The 19,595-nt window shown below is 48.5% G+C and overlaps 2 protein-coding genes across 2 annotated transcripts; one reads left to right on the top strand and one right to left on the bottom strand.

The window, feature by feature from the left end:
- Positions 1-305: 305 nt before the first annotated feature.
- crmp1 (collapsin response mediator protein 1) lies at positions 306-8,054 on the bottom strand (the record flags this gene model as incomplete). The annotated part of the gene is made up of 14 exons (XM_079219704.1): positions 306-397; positions 586-751; positions 1,685-1,864; positions 2,729-2,899; positions 3,002-3,143; positions 4,467-4,623; positions 4,732-4,852; positions 4,958-5,026; positions 5,682-5,762; positions 5,858-5,919; positions 6,284-6,448; positions 6,556-6,740; positions 6,894-6,982; positions 7,704-8,054. 14 exons carry the CDS (start codon positions 8,052-8,054, stop codon positions 306-308), a joined length of 2,031 nt encoding a protein of 676 aa, XP_079075830.1.
- A 1,992-nt stretch (positions 8,055-10,046) lies between these two features.
- On the top strand, positions 10,047-18,908 carry wfs1a (Wolfram syndrome 1a (wolframin); the record flags this gene model as incomplete). The annotated part of the gene is made up of 11 exons (XM_079219250.1): positions 10,047-10,593; positions 12,634-12,713; positions 14,600-14,744; positions 14,837-15,010; positions 15,248-15,325; positions 15,413-15,546; positions 15,693-15,830; positions 15,956-16,201; positions 16,908-17,186; positions 17,400-17,563; positions 17,706-18,908. The coding sequence occupies 11 exons, from the start codon at positions 10,047-10,049 to the stop codon at positions 18,865-18,867; spliced, it is 3,147 nt and encodes a 1,048-aa protein (XP_079075376.1). The 3' UTR covers positions 18,868-18,908.
- Positions 18,909-19,595: the final 687 nt, after the last annotated feature.

The following is a 19,595-nucleotide window of genomic DNA, read 5'->3' as shown; positions in this document are numbered from 1 at the left end:
GGGGTAGGGGTGTGTGTGTGTGTGTGTGTGTGTGTGTGTGTGTGTGTGTGTGTGTGTGTGTGTGTGTGTGTGTGTGTTGCAAGTGCAAGTGCAAGTGTTATCCTATTTTGGATGATTGTAATTCCTTCTCTTCGTTTTTTGGAAGTAGTAATGTGATTTTCCATCTCAAGATAAAACTGATCTCATTTTAAAAGGTCTAAAAAAAGAGCGTATCATACACACAAAGATATCATACACACACACGCACACACACACACACTGGAGAGGAGCCCCACGACGGCCACACTCGGTGCACAGTCGAGTGTTCAACCGAGGCTGGAGATGTTGGAGCGACCACCAGGGGGCGCTACAATGCGGTGGCCAGAGCGACGAGGGACGTAGTCATCACTCTGTGATCCTGGGGAACGGAGGCAAAATGTCAAATGTATGCACTTCCAATCTATTTCCTTCAGAAGCTGTTCAGCACACGTAGCAGGTCCCAATAATGCACAGGGATATTTAGGCTCCATTTAACACATTAAAAGCCTCGAAGGGGATCATCGGATTGGATTTTTTTCGAGAAGTGAAATACATCATTCCTGTTACCTGAGAGGCTGAAGCTGGACTGGTGAAGATTGCGTACGGGCTGCGGTTGGTGGGAGGTGGGTGACGTCCTGGCTGATGGAGAGGGAGTGATGTATTTGGGGGTGGGCACGACATCATACACAGGGCCGTCGTACAAGCCGCGGGTCACGCCCTGCTGGCTCTGCGCCTGGTTAGAAAAAACACACACACACAACCATAATCCGTTAGTCATTCTTCAGTCTGAAGCTGCATTCTTGCCTCCGTTCTCCTGCCGTAACAATGCACACACTAAAATTAGAGCGTGCCAAGTGACGGTTGTGTTGGCTTTGTGTTGTCTTTTTTTGTGTGTCTTTGATATTTTTTTCCCAGTTTGTTTCCTGGAAGAAAAGAAATGCTCGTGATTGTTTATGTGATTCAGTTTTCGAGATTGTTAGTTCCTATTTTTCTATTATTTCTTCATGTTAAACAATGAGTGCAGGTTTTCAATCCTTTAAAAAAAAAAGGAGGATGGAAAAAAACACCGTGAACAGAAATAAATCCAGGACTGTATTATTCAATGCCTGGCAAAGTCTGATTTTGTGATTTTAAAATATATGAGAATGTTGACAATAAACCAATTATAGGGAGAGAACTCAAGTAAATAGGGTACAAAAAAATGCAACTAATGGATGTAACCATCAGAAAAAAACTCTCAAAAACCTTTAGGATATAGATATGAATGAAATTGGACAGTTTGGTGTATCAAAGAGCTTCTGAAGTGGGAAAAACTCATTTAGAGATAACGGCCTTGAAAGATTTTTGTAAAATGATACACATTTTGAAGAGGTGAATAGAGTAAAAAGTATAACTAACAGATATGACCATGAAACTTTCTGAAATGTTGTGTTTACAAATGAGGCACTATGTAATGGAAATGAACCAAACTGTAAAATAAACACCTGAGTGTGTATTTCTGATGTGTTCTGTCCACAAGTAGCAAAATAACTGAAAATTGACGTGTTTGCACTTAAACTGACAATTATTAACCACTAATAGGATGTTGTGACTGCCTGTTAAATCCCTTTTAATGCAACATATTTTCCAAAAGAAAAGTCCTTTTGAAACAATGTGTGTGGCGTACCTGGTTCCTGAACTTGACGCGCTGGTAAGCGTAGTCGGGGAAGTGTTTGCGGGGGATGAATCGGCCGGCGCCCTGCTGGGCCTGCAGCTCGCCGTCCTCGTAAACCACCCGACCTTGACTCAAAACCAGCGCCGGAGCCCCGCGGCACTCCAGCCCCTCAAAGATGTTGTAGTCTGAAGTCTGTGTGGGGAGCGATAACGCACACGAGACCGAGAATTAGGAGGAAAGAAAAGAAAGGGGCGGGATTAAGCAAATTAAACTGCCCCCCTTCACCCCACCAGTGCCTCAGCCCTCTGTGCTATTCCAGAGGAAGGCCTAATACATGCAGTGAAAATGCAGCAGCTGAGAAGAAAGGAATAAGAGAGAGTGTCAGGGCACATAGGAGGAGCGACTCCTTGAACAAATGGGGGGGATGGTAGTGCAGGATGGGTGAGGGGTGAAGGGGGATTATAACCTAAAGCCGGCATCCAGTCTGGATTAGGGCCTTCCAGAGAGGCAGAGCAGACCGAACACATGAACCTCCTCACTGGGCTGCGGCGCATTGCTCAAGGCACAGCTTTAAATATTAAAATGGAGAAGAAAAAAATTACTACTTTGGTCTATACATCTAGGTTTTGATGCCGCCCCAATGCAGAGGGCGTGACTTCATTTTGCTCTTTTAGGATGAAATAGGATTAAACACCACCGTTCTCACTGTGAAAAGCAAAAAAACATCCAATTAGATTGGTTTAAATCCTTTACTCGGCTTTCCTTAAACATGTTATATATCGTTATTAAGCTGTGGTTTTGTATCGAATGTGTTGCCTGTATTGTATTATCATGGTACTCCCACACCTATGCAGTACGGCATCATACTGCTCTCAGTAATGTACATTCTAGGCGTTCTCTCCGGCTCCTGTGATCTGCCTCTTGGTTTTTAATCTTCATTTCCTCCTCCTACTGTCTCACATAGGAAGCCTTTTCTCCCGCCTCCTCAGTTTCCATTCCCTTGTTTCTCCATCGCATCCCATCCAACAATCCTCCTCCCTTTCCTGTCGCTCTCACCGACTGCTGGAGTTTGGCAGTGATGGTTTTGGTGCTGTCCGGGTCCCAGATGACGACGTCCGCGTCCGAGCCCGCCGCTATCCGGCCCTTGCGCGGGTACAGGTTGAAGATCTTCGCCGCGTTGGTGGACGTGACCGCCACGAACTGGTTCTCGTCCATCTTCCCCATGGCCTGTGAGACAGAGAGAGGGGGGGAGGGGTGTGTTTGGAGGGCATGGGTTTGACAAAACTCACAGGCACAGCTGCTTTTTAACACACACAAACACACACTCACCACGGCCTTGTCCCAGACGAAGCCCATCCTCTCCTCCACTCCGTTGGTTCCCTCTGGGATCAGGGTGAAATCCTCTTTGCCGATCGCTTTCTGGGACGTGCTGTAGGCGCAGTGAGCGCTGCCCACCACCTGCAGGTCCCCGCTGGACCGAGGCAACAGAACAATATGAAAATAATCCACAGCGATATCGACCCGTCAAATGTTAGATTGTGTCACTGCAGACTGCTCAATTATTTGTGATCCTATGGTCAGCTCAAGGCAATTTAAGCGATCATGGGGAACGTAAAGACATGCGTTGCTACTCTTCGCCACCAGGTGTCCTCGTGGAGCATGTGACTTAAAGCCATGCAGTGGCCTGGGGCAGAAAAACGCTGATGAACACCTAAGGTTATAGTTGCTCTTCTGAGGCCTTTTCAGTCAGTGGTTAATTACAGCGATCACTTCATGATGGTGAGTGCTTAATACGGAAACAACAGGGCCCCGCTGAAAATATGAGGAACAATGTTCTGCTTCTTTGGTTCCTGAAGAGGCAGTTTTTTGGAACCTAAAAATACACCCATGGGCCCGTCCGCATGCAGGAGCTCCAAAGGCAACAGCGGTATCCAGCGCCCGCCTGGAGTTGCACACGGAGGGGTGGAGGAGCAGAGAGGAGGAGGAGGAGGAGGAGGAGGAGGAAGAGGAGGCAGGCAGTTTGTAGCCAAGGCAACAGATGATGAAGGATCCTAGTTCCTGCTCTATTTATGGAATCGAGAACAGTCAAAAGTGTACAGCGGGATGCTCTGTGTGTGTGTGTGTGTGTGTGTGTGTGTGTGTGTGTGTGTGTGTGTGTGTGTGTGTGTGTGTGTGTGTGTGTGTGTGTGTGTGTGTGGTCCTGTGCCCTTTATCCCTCTCTAGGATGATTACAACTGAACTTCAATACTTGTGTTGCCCTTTATGCATTGATAATAGCATGCGTATACTATTATACAGTCTACATAAATGCATAAATATAGTTAAAAGCGGGTTTCTAAATAATGATGTCATCCTTTATGCGTCGCTTCCACCACCTTCTTTCTGCCCCTCTTCTCCTCACCTTCTCTCCATCTGTTTCCTATTTTTCTCCGGCGTTGTGCGTTGACCACCGGCTGTTTGTGGCATGAATACCAAACGTACATCCAAGGGCAAACCAGCGAGAGTTAGATCCCGGCATGGTGTCACCTCTGGTGTCATCCAGGCTGCGGCTAAATGAAACACCTCTTCTGCCCTCGCTGTGTATTAAAGGGATAGTTCACCCCCCAAAATCAAAGGTGCAAATAGCACAGCGTAGCATAAATAGCACGACAGATAAGAGGAAATATTCAGATTTTAGGGTGAGCCGTCCTTTTAATTAAGAACCAGTGTTGAAACAGGAAATATACTATCGGCTTTTCAGAACATTATCATTCCCAAACTTTGGCGAAGTTTGCCGAAGAGGTCCAGGACGTACCAAGCCAGCAGCGTGTTGAGGTGGTCCGGGGTTGTGGGGTCGGGGCTCAAAGGTGGAGAGGTCACGTAAGCAGCCGCTTTGGCCCAGTTCTTGCTCCAGTAGTGGGAGCCGTCCGTGACCAGGCTGGCTGTTATTGCCTCGCCAAAAACGACGGAACCTGGATGTGTGTGTGTGGGTTCAGGGGAAAAGAAGACGTACATGAACACCGGCGGAGTCGTTCAAAATAGACACTTTAGGAGCGAGCGTGACAAAAAAGAGGGCGGACCTTTCCTGCGGGCCTGGGCGATGATGTCGGCCGCACTCTTGCTCATCACCTTGGTGATGTACACGGGGCAGTTCACGCGGTTGCCAAGAGTGATGGCGCGGAACACCGCCTCAGCCTCCAGCTGCGTGGCGGGAAGTAAAGAAAGCATTCAGACCTCGGATGGACGGATGGACGGATGGATGGATGGATGGATGGATGGATGGACGGATGGACGGAATGTGGTCACCTCTTCGGGACGACTCAGCGGATGGCCTTCAGGCCCGGTGATTCCCATCCCGAGTATCTTCCTCTGCTCCTGAAACACAGACGATCATCTTCATACTCAACACAACACGCAGAGCACTGTTCCACCCACACAAAAAATGCCTTTGCCATTTCACATATCATGGCTGGAAAATGAAAATCTTGTGGTCTTGTCATGCTATCAAAGAAAAACAGAGTTGTAAATCCTAGAAGGTCAACGCATGCTGGCTGCTCTTCTCGTGCTTCTGACAGCACTGTCTGGGGAGCAGCAAGATTGACATGGAAACCAGAAACCCTCAATTTTTGTCTTCCTCGTCACCCATCTGCCCCTTTCCCCCGTCGCACTGAGGTTAACACATAAGTCATTATCATTCACCGGCGGGCCCATTATCCTTCACCCTCATTCATCACAGCTCTAAATGTCCTCTTAATCGGCGCCGATCATCTCCATGACCGCAGCTCCCACTTTTTTCCTCACCGCCCGTCGGCCCTTATCTGCACCTTTCGCTCTCCCACAGCCTTAATTGCCATGACATCATCATTAGTTTAATAACGGCCCACCGGTGATGGCGCCCTGTGACGATGCCTGTCATACTCCGGCAGCGGCAGCGGGACTAATCCTCCCTCTCTCTCTCTTTGCATGGGAGCTACGTCAGAATCGTGTCTCTCCACTGTTACAAGAGAGAGGAGAGGCGGCTCGAGCTCACCTGGGCGATCAGGTCTCCGTTTTCAGCGTGGACCAACACCACGGCGCCCAGCTGCTTCAGGAAGGACAAAGCCTCGTACAGCTGGAGGGGAGGAAACAACAGAGGAGGATTACCAGAGAAAGAAAAGAGCAGTAAATCATGGATTACATGATGGTAGTGGTGATGGTGACACATACCTCAGAGTCTGACAGCTGGTACACGTCCTTGTAAGCCATGTACACCTGGAAGGAGTTGATGCCTGCGTGGCCACAGTGAGGAGGGGGGTTGAAAAGAAACACACATCGGGTGAGTGTCGCCAGAATAATGTGTCAGGAAATGCAATAAAGAGAGGCAGTAGAGAACTTCCTTACGACACTGGAGTTTATTATTGTGAAATGGGACACACAAGCAGCTGCCTTGGCTCGGTTTCTGTGTTAGTTCGCAGCTGCCCCAAAAGAAAAGTGATTACAAGCAGAATTTGTGCACCATCACTACGACAGCGGTTGCGGACAACAATGGCTCTTCGCCGCTCCTTCCCTGTGAGAGGATTCTTGGGCCAAATTGTTTCTAAATCCAGACTCCCACCCCGTTGTTCTCGTGAAATAGCTTGGAAAGGGACTTACCTTTCTCCTGCACCAGCAGCTCCAGCTCATCCTTGACCGTCTCGTTCCACTGAGGGATGTCCACGTGCAGCGAGTAGTCGCAGCAGGCCTTCTTATCCGCGGCCTCCTGCCAGCACTCAAACGCCTCCAGCAGGCTCTGCCCGGGCTCGGGGCTCACGTGGTCGACTGAGAGGCGTGGGATAAGGATGGAGAGGGTCAAAGGTTAGGATGGAAAGAGTGCAAGAGATGTTATTCGTGGTTTACGTCATGTACTGTGGGCGTCCCGCGCTCACTGATCATGGTGGTGCCCCCGGCGAGCGCCGCCCTGGTGCCCTGGAGGAAGTCGTCGGCGGGCTGTGCGCCCAGGCGGGACTTCATCAGACAGGTGTTGACATCTACCCCTCCGGGTATCACCATGCGCCCGTTGGCCTCGATCACCTTGACGACCCCCGGCACCGAGAGATTCTCCCCCACCTGCCTGCCAAGGATCAGACACGTGAGACACAAAGGGGCAGGAACAGAGGAAGAGCAGAGATACAAATGAATTTAAAAAAGGGGCGTTTAAGGAAGTGAAGTTATCGACTGTGAAAGTGTTTGCAGATATTTGGCATCATGGGCTCCCTGTACGCACTTGATGAGCCCGTCCTCAATGTAGACATCTGCATAGAGAGACTGGTCATCGTTGACCACCCGCCCTCCTTTGATCAGCAGCCTTCCGCTCTGCAGGGGGGAGAGAGGGGAAGTGGTTTAATCGATCCTGACATTTTGATGTGTGTGTGTGTGTGTGTGTGTGTGTGTGTGTGTGTGTGTGTGTGTGTGTGTGTGTGTGTGTGTGTGTGTGTGTGTGATCGGCACTGCGAGGAATCTCCCGCCGTGCGGCTGCGTCGACGGACAGGTGACTGAACCGAGCGTCTGCACGGTTGCAGAGAAAGACGGTGTACACACACACACACACACACACACACACACACACACACGCACACACGCACGCGCGCGCGCTCACGGAAACTGAGCGCAGAAAGACAACAATACAGCGAGAGACGCTGTCTGGCGCTGTCCAGTTCAGCACCACAGACCGAGACGAGCTTCGTTGCAGCGACGTGCAGTTCCACGATTTGGAGATCTTTTATTATAATTTTGTTCACGAGCTACAGACGTAAACAAAAATGGCCAAGCTGAAGCTGCAATGCAGCACCAAACTTCATCATTTATGCAGACTGATGCTTTTGTCTGAGAATAACAACTCCTGAGGGGATGTGGAAGTAAGCGACAGTGGACACCTTTTGCATTTGAAAAAAATAAATCAAAAAGATGAAATTGCAACTTAATGTATAGATCATATTGATCGTGAAACCTGTTACGTAATGACACAATGATCCGAATTTCAAAGAAAAAAGCCAGACAAAAAAAAAAGGCCGAGGGGCAAAATCCTCCCTCCTACCTCCCCGTCTGCGCTCTCCTTCCCCGGTGAACATCTGACCACAACACCGGGCCGAACATCGTCCGCCTCCCCGGGAGAGCCGGTGGGCGACCCCTCCCGGGCCTCGCTGGACGTCTTGCCGACGGGGTCCCCAGCATCCAGCACCCTCTCGCGGCTCCCGCTCCTCGGGGTGCGGCTCCCTCTTCTCCCCACCGCGTAGTTATCGAAGTCTAAGGTCTTGCTCTCGAACGCCCCCTCCACGGAGCTGAACATCCCGTAGCTCTTCCTCTGGTTCTGCCCGCTGGGGATCGGCCCCGCCAGGTAAACCGGCAGCTCATCCTCCCGGTTCCACTGCCTTCTGCAGTCCGACATGACGGAGACTCGACTCTAATGTCTGAAAACGATGGAAGACAGAAGCCTCGCTTGTTTTAACGGGGTCACCGGAGAGGCCCCGCCCATCGAGCGCGCGCCGATGCTGTGAACTGTGAGAAGCAGCTATAAGGATGCACATAAACACAAAGTGAAACAATGCAGTGCTCCAGTTTGTGGAAGTGGAGTGTGAACTATAGTTTTGATGTGAATCAGCAGCTCTGCAAATTAAAGGGGAGCAAGTTTCTCTCTCTCTCTCTCTCTCTCTCTCTCTCTCTCTCTCTCTCTCTCTCTCTCTCTCTCTCTCTCTCTCTCGCTCTCATTTTACTTGGCTGGAGGGGGCTATGCGTGACTGGTCACATCACCAGCGGATTAAACCAGACATGTGTCATCCTTTAACCCACATCTGGAGGGAGAGACACTTTGTGAAATGGGCATGTGCTTTCAGAGCGGGGAAGGGTCTCGGATGAGGCTCCCAGGTGCTTTCATCTCCACTGGGCCGAAACCGGTGGCCTGCCGCCGGCTCGTGGGATGTTTTGGCAAATGTGAGACGACGTCGATTCTGGAAAAGGTGTAAGAGAGAGAGAGAGAAAGAGAGAAACTGGGAGCTGTCTTTTTCAGCACTCGCGCAGGTGGACAGCTCCCAAAGGAACAATGCCCATTGTAGCCTCTTGGACTGCCTTGGGGTGCCTTAAACACATTCTGGCACTATATGTAGAATACATCAATACACCACATGACTGGGACCGGTCTAATTATTGTTTATCATAAAGGTATACGAAGCATATGCTTGAGTATTATATAACTAAAGCATGAACCATAACGATCATGAATGCATGAATTGATGCAGGAAGTATCACAACCTTTTATTCCGCAACATTAAGACATTATGAAGCCACTTTTTATGAAATGTTTTTTTATGAAATCTAAAAGAAAAGTGCATTTCAGGTTGATGCGTGTGATGAACAGTGTCGATTCTTATACATCAACCAAATACCCTCGTTATGAAGTGTGTAACTGCATTATGAATCCGGTGCCCTTCTCCTCTTGTCCCTTTTGATGTGGACCGCCGACAGCCTCCATTAAGAGCAGGCTTACAGCTTTTGACCTGGAACCCCATAATCTACTTAAATGCTGTAGTTGAAATAACGGCGCGTGCCGCCTCATTGTACCCATCACCGCACACTACTATTCTTTTTTTCTCTCAAAGCTATACAAAAATTGACACGGGTGATGGATTTAAGAAAACGTCCAAGGAGACGATCAGGACGGGTAAAAAAAGGAAAAGGGGCCCCTCACAGGTGTATGAAGCGAGGACGCGAGAGAGCAGCCAGTCAGACGCGTTGGCCGTCAGACGGACGCTTATTTCTCCCTATCGGGAGCGAGGCTCCTCCGCGAGGGGCGGGGCCACTGAAGTTGCGGCGACGTCACAGACCAGACACATGAGAGTTTGTGCCGCGGCCAGTGTGTGTGTGTGTGCGTGTGTATGTGTGTGTTTCGCGGAGCTGGAGCTGAGCGCACGGAGCTCAGCATGGACGACGCGCACAGCTCCTGAACTCGAGAGGACAATTTACTTTGTGCCTTGAAGGAATCTGCTCCTTTAACTACCAGGTACGGGTTCTTTCTTTCTGTGTGTGTTTTAGTCAGAGCTGTCTTGGTTTAGTGCTTTATGCAAAGTACCCGTATGCTCGCACATGTATTGTCCCGCGAGGGATACATGTGAAAAACTGATTTAAATGTTTAATGTAATGTAGTTTCCTTTCAAAGTGTCAAACTTTCAAACTTTTTTTCATTTGCCTCTATTTGTTTTGTTGGTTTCAAAACTCACATTGGTGTGTATTGTAGAGAGACGGTCCTCTGACAGAGAGTTCAGAGTTCAACCTGCCAGCTGTGTCTTCACTCATGACTCACTATTATATAATGACCTCGTCTTTTCCTGCTGCAGTGTGTATGGTTGTCTACTAACTACTTAGGCTCTTTTTTATTCCAGAAAATATGGAGAAGGATTCCCCATCAACTCCAACTGCTGTCGATCCCCAGGGGCCACCCGGGCCCTCTCTTCTCCCTCCCGGAGAGACGCCTCCCTCGCTCGTCTCCCGTAGCCTCCATGCTGCTCCCGCTCGCCTCGACAAATCGCCATCCCCAACAGAACCCAGAGGAACATCCAATTCCTCCCAGACATCCATCTCTAAACCGATGGATTGCCCTCCATCTGCAAAGGGGTCAAAGCCTTTAACTCCTGCTGCGCCATCTAAACCCTCCTCTCCGCCTCCGAGCAAAGCTTCACTTGTCACCTCTCCCAACCGCTCCATCCCTCAAATCCCCCAAATGTCGGCCCTTTCAAAGCTCACGTCTGCCTCCTTTACGTCGGCTAGCTTGGCCTGTGACTCTCCGACGGATCCCCCTACTTCCTCCTGCGCTGCTTCCACCGCGGCCTCTTCCGCCGCCCCCGTGAAACGCACCTTCGCCTCCATGGCCAAGCACGTGATAATGCAAGAAAGACTTCGGAGAGCCGAGGACAATGCCAATGATGAAGAGGAAGGTAATGCATTTGTTTGTGAGTTCATTTAGCGCCGAGAGCAGGAAGTTGCTGTCTCGTAGCACGTGCTATGTTTTTGGAATCTCTTCTACATTCAATATTTAAAATGTCAATGAAACAGTACAACAACAATACAAAACAGCATCATCAGTATAGACATATCAAAAATACTCACGAACATGTAAAAAAAATACTCATCAGAGTGAAATACAACACATGACCGGTGCATTAAGACACCAGCTAGCGGTTAAGGGCCTTCACTGCCTCAACATGTGTGCTTTTCCATACGGGTCCTAAGCACACAGGTGTTATATAGAATAAATAGCACAGATGCTTGACCAATCTCATGCAAATGATTTCCCTCCCTTACTGGTCTTGTCATCGGCAGAGCAATTTCCACCGCACACTGAGACAGCGAACGTGATGACACTGTCACAGTGGTGTAAAGAGCACACGTCCCTGCCTTACTTATTTCAGTGTGTGTGCTTTCTGTACGGTATTTTAGAACATTGACAAGAAAAAACCTGCGGTCAAGGTATTTTAAGTTATCTATTATCTCAACAGCCTGGTCATTGATAACTAACGGCTGGAGCTCATCTGTTTCTTTTTTGGAGATGTTAAAGGTTAAAATGGAAATAAAATAATGTTTTTTTTTTAACCCAGCGGTTTAATTTAATTAAACATTCAACGGTTTGAATCCCTTCTTAGACCGCGGGTTTTGCTCAGTGATTGATTTGTGTGTGAATAAATCCATCAGAGAAGAAGAGCAAAGCCACTGCATACTCATTCCCTTCTCGTCTTTGCTGCGACTGGCAGTGAACATGCAGACAAAATCGTTTCGAAGGGACTTGCCTTCTCCTTTTGCCACACATGCAACACACACCTCGCAGAACCTTTAGGGTCATGCTATAGCTGCAAGACTCTATGGAGGGCCCAGCCCCGCATCATGGCAGGCCGCCAAATAGTATGGAAATGCAATCCGTTGGTTTTGTGTCTACGGACACTGGTGTTCGACAGCATGTGTCCCAAAGCGTTATTGTGTTTTTGTTGCCTAAACATAATGCTCTTTCCCGTTCTCCTGAACCTAACTTTGTGGTTTTGTAGTCTGGACTCAATGTTGGGTTTGTTGCCTGAACCTAACCTCGCTGTTTTAAACCCCAAAATGTTTTCCTGAACCTACATTTGTTTTGAGTGACACAAACAACCAGAGGCAACGTGAAGTGCCCCCCCTTATTTCACAAGTATTAGTTAGTCAACAGCTATTAGATGGATTGCCATCGTCCACCATTTTGGTTCATGACCAAATACCAAATCAGTCTCAGCTGTGCGTTTCGGGTTAACTCGCAAATGTTAGCAAGGTAACATGTTAAGCTAAGACGGTGAACATGGTCAACTTTATTCCTGTTAAGAAGATTGTTAGCTGTAAAGTTGGACATTTTAACATTTGGGGGTTGACTCCCTTTCGGAGCCAGCCTCAAGTGGTCATTTGAAGAACTGCAGTTCTTGACACTTCCGCCTTGGCTTCAATATTCAGCATTGGAGGTTCCCGCTCGGTCGGCCGTTTAAACTGACATCATTACGTTCTCAATTAAACTTTGTGGTATTTCACCATCATTATATCTCAGAGCTGCTGAATGTAAAACCAACAAACTGGTTGCACCAGTGAGATATTTTGCTGCGCATAAGAGACTTTGACATTTGAAATAGGGCCGCAGGCGAAGACGATGAACTCCTTCGCTTAAAGGACACTCGGGAGACGGTAACACTCGTGAAACTCGATCCAATCGCCAACTAACGATATGACATCGTAGCTGCCTGGCCGCGGTGTGGACGGAGCTGTGAGGGCTTGTCACGACATATCTCTTCTTGTTCTCATGTTACAAGTTGTATGTTAGATGGGACCTATTAATCGCTGTATGTGTGAAAATCCCACTGCTCTTTCAACAAAGTTATACCCCTATACAAGTATGGGGAGGGGAGTATTGTGCAATCCATTGATGAGTAGGTTTTTGATTGATCGACACCTCCTGCTGTTTCCTCCAGATGAAGAACCAGAAGAAGACCTGACCGTGGAGCAGATAGAGGAGAAGGCCAACGCCGGCGACGCCAGAGCCCAGACCCGGGTGAGTTAAAGGGCGACTGCGGCTCGGTGGTAGAGCAAGGTCGTCCTTCAATCAGACGATCGGCGGTTTGATCCCCGGCTCAGATAGTTTAGTTTTAGTTTAGTTTATTTACTGGATCCCCATTAGCTGGCGCCTTAGCGGCCGCTAATCTTCCTGAGGTCCACAGAAAGGACAAATTACATACAAAAACGTGCAAAACATAACGTGAAACAAGCAGTTAAAAATAATACAAACAGAAAAAAATACAAATAAAAATAGTACAGTCAGATACCTAGTGCAGTTCAACCATAATTTATACAAGAAAATCAGATGACTAAAAAGCAAAGGAAAACGTCAAGTGATTGATGTCCTGAGGTGCGCCTTTAATTGTTTTTTGAATGACAGATTATTACCAGTGTGAGATAGTTCATGTCGATGTGTCCTTTGACAACACACTTGTTGCTAAATTGCTCCAGCAAGCTGTGCTTGCAGTGTGTGAATGGGTATGCAAGATTAGTTTGGGTCCTGATAGACAGGTGGCCCCTTCCATGGTAGCCCCTCCCATCAGTGTATGAATAAGTGAATGACTAGTATCTAGTCGGAAGACTAGTACAAGTTCATTAGCTATTTACCATTTATTAAAGGTACAGTGTGTAGGATCTGGTGGCATCTAGTGGCCAGATTGCAGATTGCAATCTGAAACTTCTCCCCTGTGCCTAGCATGTAGGAGAACCACGCTGGCCGACTCAAAAACACAAGACATGTACTGTGTTTGGTTTGTCCAATGTGTTTGATTCTGTACATGCTCCATACAGAGACATAAATGACTCATTCTTAGCTCATGAAAAACACAAACAACGATTTTAGTTTCAGGTGATTATACAGTAAAGAAAAACGTTCAATTCCTGCCAATAGATCAATAGGCCAGTAGCTAAATGCTACACACTGTGTGCATGTGGGTAAAAGGAGCAGACGGACACTTGACATTGTGTTCAGTCCTGCTGGTGGACTCAGTCTGGTTGCGAGCATGCGTCTATTTTTGTCCCCCTTGGAAGATGATCCCGGGCTTTCAATATGATACACCAAAATACTGTTGGGCATGCAAATCATCATAAGCACTATTACAGGGTGTTGCAGCATTGTGCTGAACTTTGTCGGAATAATAATTAAATATTCACACTCTATTAGCACTTTGTTCTCTGCCAACGAATACAAATGTAAAAAGAGGTGCTGGCAGAAGAAATGGGGGGCGGGGCAGGGTGGAAGATGAGCCCCCAGCTCTGAAAGGGTAAATTCCTCTAGACGTCGCATGCTAATAAGTCATGTATTTGCGAACACCAAGCACCTAAATAACCACAGAGGCTGTGAGGAAGAGAACATGTTGAAACATGTGACGGCATCAGGACAGTGGTTGGATGTACATGCATTGAGGAATGGATCAGAGGCTCCAACACTATCTCATACGCCACGATAGACACCACAGCAGTATACAGGGAATCAGAGTTTATTAACACTGTATGAGCGTAGCTTGACATTACTATCGATTTCGAAATGCGAAATATTGTATATTGTATCTCACACAGACGGGAGCCTCTCCGAATGAAGACACATCTCGCCCCCCTGCAAATAGACGTGTTTCATCAAAACTGTGTTATGACATGACAGTTAAGATTAGAACGCGGCCACTTGATCTGCCACTGGGGCCTCTGCTGCCCCTCGCCCGTGACGGAGACACTGATGCCCACAGGGACGGGCCATGAACATGGAGCTCCTTCCTATTGAAGAAATAGTCCCAATAAAACCAGTGCCTTAAGGATGATCCAAACTAATGGGGGACGTTGTCCGATTATACTTATTATGACAAAGCCCACGCAAGCAGAATAATCTCCCCTCTCCTTGTGTTTCAGCTGGGTCAGCACCATTTGAGTCTGGCTAAAGAGAAGGACACAGAGCTGAATAATCATCTGGCTGTTAACTGGCTGATTAAAGCAGCTAAACAGGGCCGAAAAGGAGCGGCGAGCGCACTGCAGCGCTGTTGGATCCAGAAAAAAGGTGAAAGCAACGGAACGCAGCACCCTGAGTTTGTGTGTGCTTTGGTTCGTCGCTACCTCGCTATTCCTCACCTGTGTTCACCCCTCCGCTAGGCATCACCCCAGAGAATGAGGCAGACGTGCGCAAGTTGTCAACAGAGAGTGGGTTTGAGCTGGCGGTGCGCAAAGCCGCCATGATGATGTACTGGAAACTCAACCCGGACAGGAAGAAGAAGGTGGCTGTTTCTGAGATGCTGGAAAATGTCAGCCAGGTCAACGCAGTGCAAGGTATAGGATGCACACACAAAGTGGTCTTTATTGTGACATCAATCCATCCCTAAGCACTACAGACGGCCCAGAATGCTGTGTGGCATGTCTTCGTAACGATGGCCGTAGTTCAATCTGTCCCCTTTGTCATTCCAGTGTCTGCAGCTGCCACGGTGGAGAATATCAGGTTGCATGCTGCATGGCGTTCAAGGGAAATGTTTGTAACCCACTGATGTTGTGGTCGTCCCTCACCAACAGGTAGCACCACCAGCCGGATTCCTGGTCCGACCTCAGGCCAGACCCAGAAAGTCCTGGAGAGCATGGTCAACAATGAGTGTGAGTATACAGACAGAGGGACAGCGAGCGAGAGAGAGAGACAGATATGGGTCTTCCTCTATAACTGTGCTCGTTGTGTCCTCTCAGCCACACAGTTGGTGGACCTGGACGACTTTGTTGAGATGACTAAAAAGTACGCACAAGGTATTGCGCCCCAAGCTGGCAGAAAGGTCACAGCCAAGACTGAAAGTCCCAAACCCAACGTCGACAGCAGTGGGGAGGTACAACGAACCAATCAGCAACAACAGAAATAATCCGTCATCCTAAGAACGGGATGCCGTTTTATTTATAATTGCAATTATTCAGACCAGTGTGTGTGTGTCTGTGTGTGTGTGTGTGTGTGTGTGTGTGTATTTGTGTTTTAAAGCACAAGGCTGAGCTCGTGCCGTCGGGATACAGGAACGCCTTCAAACGTTCTTGGAGTTTGGGCCGGAGTGGGATGATGCTGGACACGGGGCAGAACGGGGCCATGAAACAAGCCATGGACATGAAATCGCGCTTAATGGTAATCGCACAGTCCTTGAATCATCCCTCATTAAATATCTGTTGAATTATTCAGCACTCTCTTTCCTGTTTAGTATTTTATTTCTGCACCCTCCCTTTATGTCCGTCTCTCTCTCTCCGCCTCAGGTGCTGCAGTACCCGCTGCATGGCATCATCGAGATGAAGGAGCACTTGGTGGACTGGGCGTCGCGGGCCGGCGTCCAGTGGCTGAGCACGGCCATCCCCACGCAGCACGTCAACGCGCTCATCTTCTTCTTCATCATCAGCAACCTGACGGTGGACCTGTTCGCCTTCGTCATCCCCTTGCTCGTCTTCTACCTGTCCTTCGTCTCCATGATCATCTGCACGCTGCGCGTCCTCCAGAGCAGCAAGGTGGTTGCGGCCGGCGATTCAGCCCGATTTGTTTTGGGGTTTTTTACGCAAAAAATATGTTTTTACACGTTTCTCCGATCTGTAAAAACAGTGATGTCGTCACAATTGTTTAACATGTTGGAAGCCTTCCATTCGTCCATCCTTCTTTTCACAAACTAACCCACGTGGTCAAGTCACATCTGTACGTTCACCCATCGTAAAGCCGTCTGAGGATGATTCGTGATTTTGGGCTATACAAAATAAATTTGTAACTCGACCCTGTTACTCTTGTGAGTCTCGGCCAGGTACAAAAGAGGGCAACACGCTTGGCTTGATTATTAATGTTGTTTCCACTCCGCTTCCAGCTCTCCCGTTCCACAGCCGCTGCTACTGTTTATATTTGGGAGAGATACAAACACAGATTGCCCCCAGCTGAGGCCAATTACACCTCATGCTCACACCTGTTCCCTGAACCACCCCCTCATTCCGTTCCCTCTGCAGCTGAGCGCAAGCCCCGCCCCACTGCCACACAATTGAATGATCATTATCTTACTGTCATGAAGCACACACATGTTACACTGGAATGCAGTGGAGAGGCCAGCGGGTGCTGATCTTAACAGTACTAATCTCTCAAAATTGTCAATGATTTTGGTCATGGCTTATGCACGTTCAGCATCTTATTTTTACCTCGTCTTTCTTCCTTTGAACCGAACATCCTTCTACAAAGACTTGGGAGAACTTCAGGGCCCTGACGTCTCTGCTGACCCGCTTTGAACCCGGCCTGGACGTGGAGCAGGCCGAGACCAACTTCGGGTGGAACAACCTGGAGCCGTACCTCTACTTCATCCTGTCCGTGTTCTTCGTCATCTTCTCCTTCCCGGTAGCCGACAAGGGCTGGATCCCCTGCTCTGAGCTCTCCACCGTGGCCATCTTCTTCACTGCTGTCAGCTACAAGAGCCTCAGCCCCACCGCCGCGACGTACGCACGCCGAGCCATGGCCATAGAGGTCAATAACCACGTTATCAAATCATCAGAATCGCAGTTTTGCTTCTTGTGGCCTATTAACTATAAATCACACAGCACATTTGATATTGTTTTCCCCCTATGCAGCTACTTTGTAGAACTGTTTGACAAAAATATTGCATCTACATGATTTGTATTGATGGGCTAAAACATGCAATACTCTGACACAGTAATATATATTTATTTTTTTATCCAGGTTGCATCATCTCTGTGTTGCCTGACCCAGTTCCTGCCGGAGAACATGACAGTGCTCCGTTGCCTCGGGCGCACCTTCGGCACTCTGCCACTGGGGGAGTCGGTGGTGCTGAAGCTCAGCCTCCCCTGCCTGCTCTACGTGTATCTGTTCTATCTGTTCTTCAGGTGAGCATTTGGGCCGATCGGATGTGTTTGTTGAACACGAGTTCAGACACTGTGGGCTTTAAAGTCCATCCCAGCTCTGTGTTGATCAAATTATGTCCACAAAACTAGCTATTTTCTCTCCCCCGTCTGTTTCCACCTTCAGCATGTCCAGGATGCGCGGCTTCAGGGGGACTTACTGCTTCCTGGTCCCATACCTGGTGTGCTTCATGTGGTGCGAGTTCTCTGTGGTGCTCCTCCAGTGCTCCTCCGCTGTGGGCCTGATGCGCACCTGCGTGGCCTACTTCCTCTTCCTGTTCGCCTTGCCCATTCTGGCTGTCGGCCTCGCCGCCATGCTCCTCATCCAGCTCTTCAAGTGGTTCCTGGAGCTGGAGCTGACCAAGGTCATCGTGACCCTGGTGGTCTGCGCGATCCCCGTCACCCTGCGGCTGTGGACTCGGTTCAGCATGTCCATTCTGGATGTCTTCCGCTCGATGACCCACCGCGGTCCGGTCAAGCTCATCTTACTCTGCATCTCCATGGTGATCCTGTTCTTCTCTATCTACGTGTACCACGCCGAGGGCCAGAAGGTGTACAATTCCACCCTGACTTGGCGGCAGTACAGCCAGGTGTGCGGGCCGCCCGCCTGGGAAACCAAAGGCATGGCCCAGACGCAGCTGTTCTGCAGCCACCTGCACGGACACAGGGTCACCTGGGCGGGGCGTTTCAAGCACGTCCGCGTGGCCGAGACGGACAACGGGGCGCAGTCGGTCATCAACATGTTGCCGGTGTTCATGGGAGAGTGGCTGCGCTGCCTCTACGGAGAGAGGTACCCCAAGTGCGAGCCAAAGAACGCCACGCTTGCAAACCAAGCCAATCCGGCAGGCCTTCCGGCGTCCGTACTGCTCCGAATGCAGGAGGAGGAAGAGCTGTGTGAGATCAAGGCTCTGGCCAAACACTCGTGCCACATCAAGCGCTTCGACAGCCACCGCTTTGAGGTGACCGTGGGGATGTTTCGGGACGGCGGTGTGGAGGACCCAACCAGGGATATGATCCTAATGGCCAGCCATGAGTTCAGGCAAGTCCTGCTGAACCTAAGCCCCGGCAATATGGTGGAGTTTAGCACCAAGCTGGAGGGCCGCCTCGGAGCCAAAGCACCGGCCTTCGAGCTGAAGGCGATCGACTGTCTGGACTGTGCTTCCTCCCTGCTGACGGGAGCCAGGCAGGTGAAGATCGAGAGGGACTGGAGACGCACCACGATGAGAGCCCTGAAGTTTGCTTTTGATTTTTTCTTTTCCCCCTTCCTGTCAGCGAAAATCACCACCTGACACTGAAGCTGAAGCACAAATGACTCACTTGGATCTCTTCGGGAAGCCACGGCTGCCTTTTTCATGTGACGAGTTCATGTAACTAATGTGACTCAAGGTAATGTTTACAATTTGATCCGACATGGATCTACTGCTCACGTTTACGTATTGACATTTAGGCGATAGCGTCTAGGAGATGTTTTTTTTTAATGTTTGAAGTACTTTAAGTTGCATGAGTTTATAAAGATTTTACCATTTCAGTTCATGTATTTAGAAAGCAGGTAAAAAAAAAATATATATATATATATTTTTTTTTTACCTTACTTTTATTTATATATATATATCAGATACCAGCTTTCCCTTGGGACTCATTGTCACAATGACTTAACTTTTTCTAGACAAGAGAAGAAAAAAAGATCTTCTATTTGTGTCCAGGGTCATACTTTCAGAAAGTTCATGTTTCGATATCCAGTTTTGTTCTGAAGAAGAAGCCTGTTATTTGATAGTGCCAGATTATATGCAGGGAAACAAAATGTTGGGTGCTGACCACATTTGAATCCCTAGAGACACTGTGTATTTGTTCAAAATGAAATATCATCAGAGTAAAAGTTATCTTTGATCGAGCAATGTAGCTGCTTTAGTATGAAGGAATGTCTTGGATATATTGGGAGTATGTTTGCATGTACAGTGTGTGTGTTTACATTAGTGTATTTCTTAAATATGCATCTGCCTATTTATTTATTTGTAGA

This window comes from Taurulus bubalis (genome assembly GCF_910589615.1).
Source record: "Taurulus bubalis genome assembly, chromosome: 6".
NCBI classification, from domain to species: Eukaryota; Metazoa; Chordata; class Actinopteri; order Perciformes; family Cottidae; genus Taurulus; species Taurulus bubalis.
The sequence above is the reverse complement of the archived record's forward strand: the minus strand, read 5'-3'. Positions and strand labels throughout refer to the sequence as shown.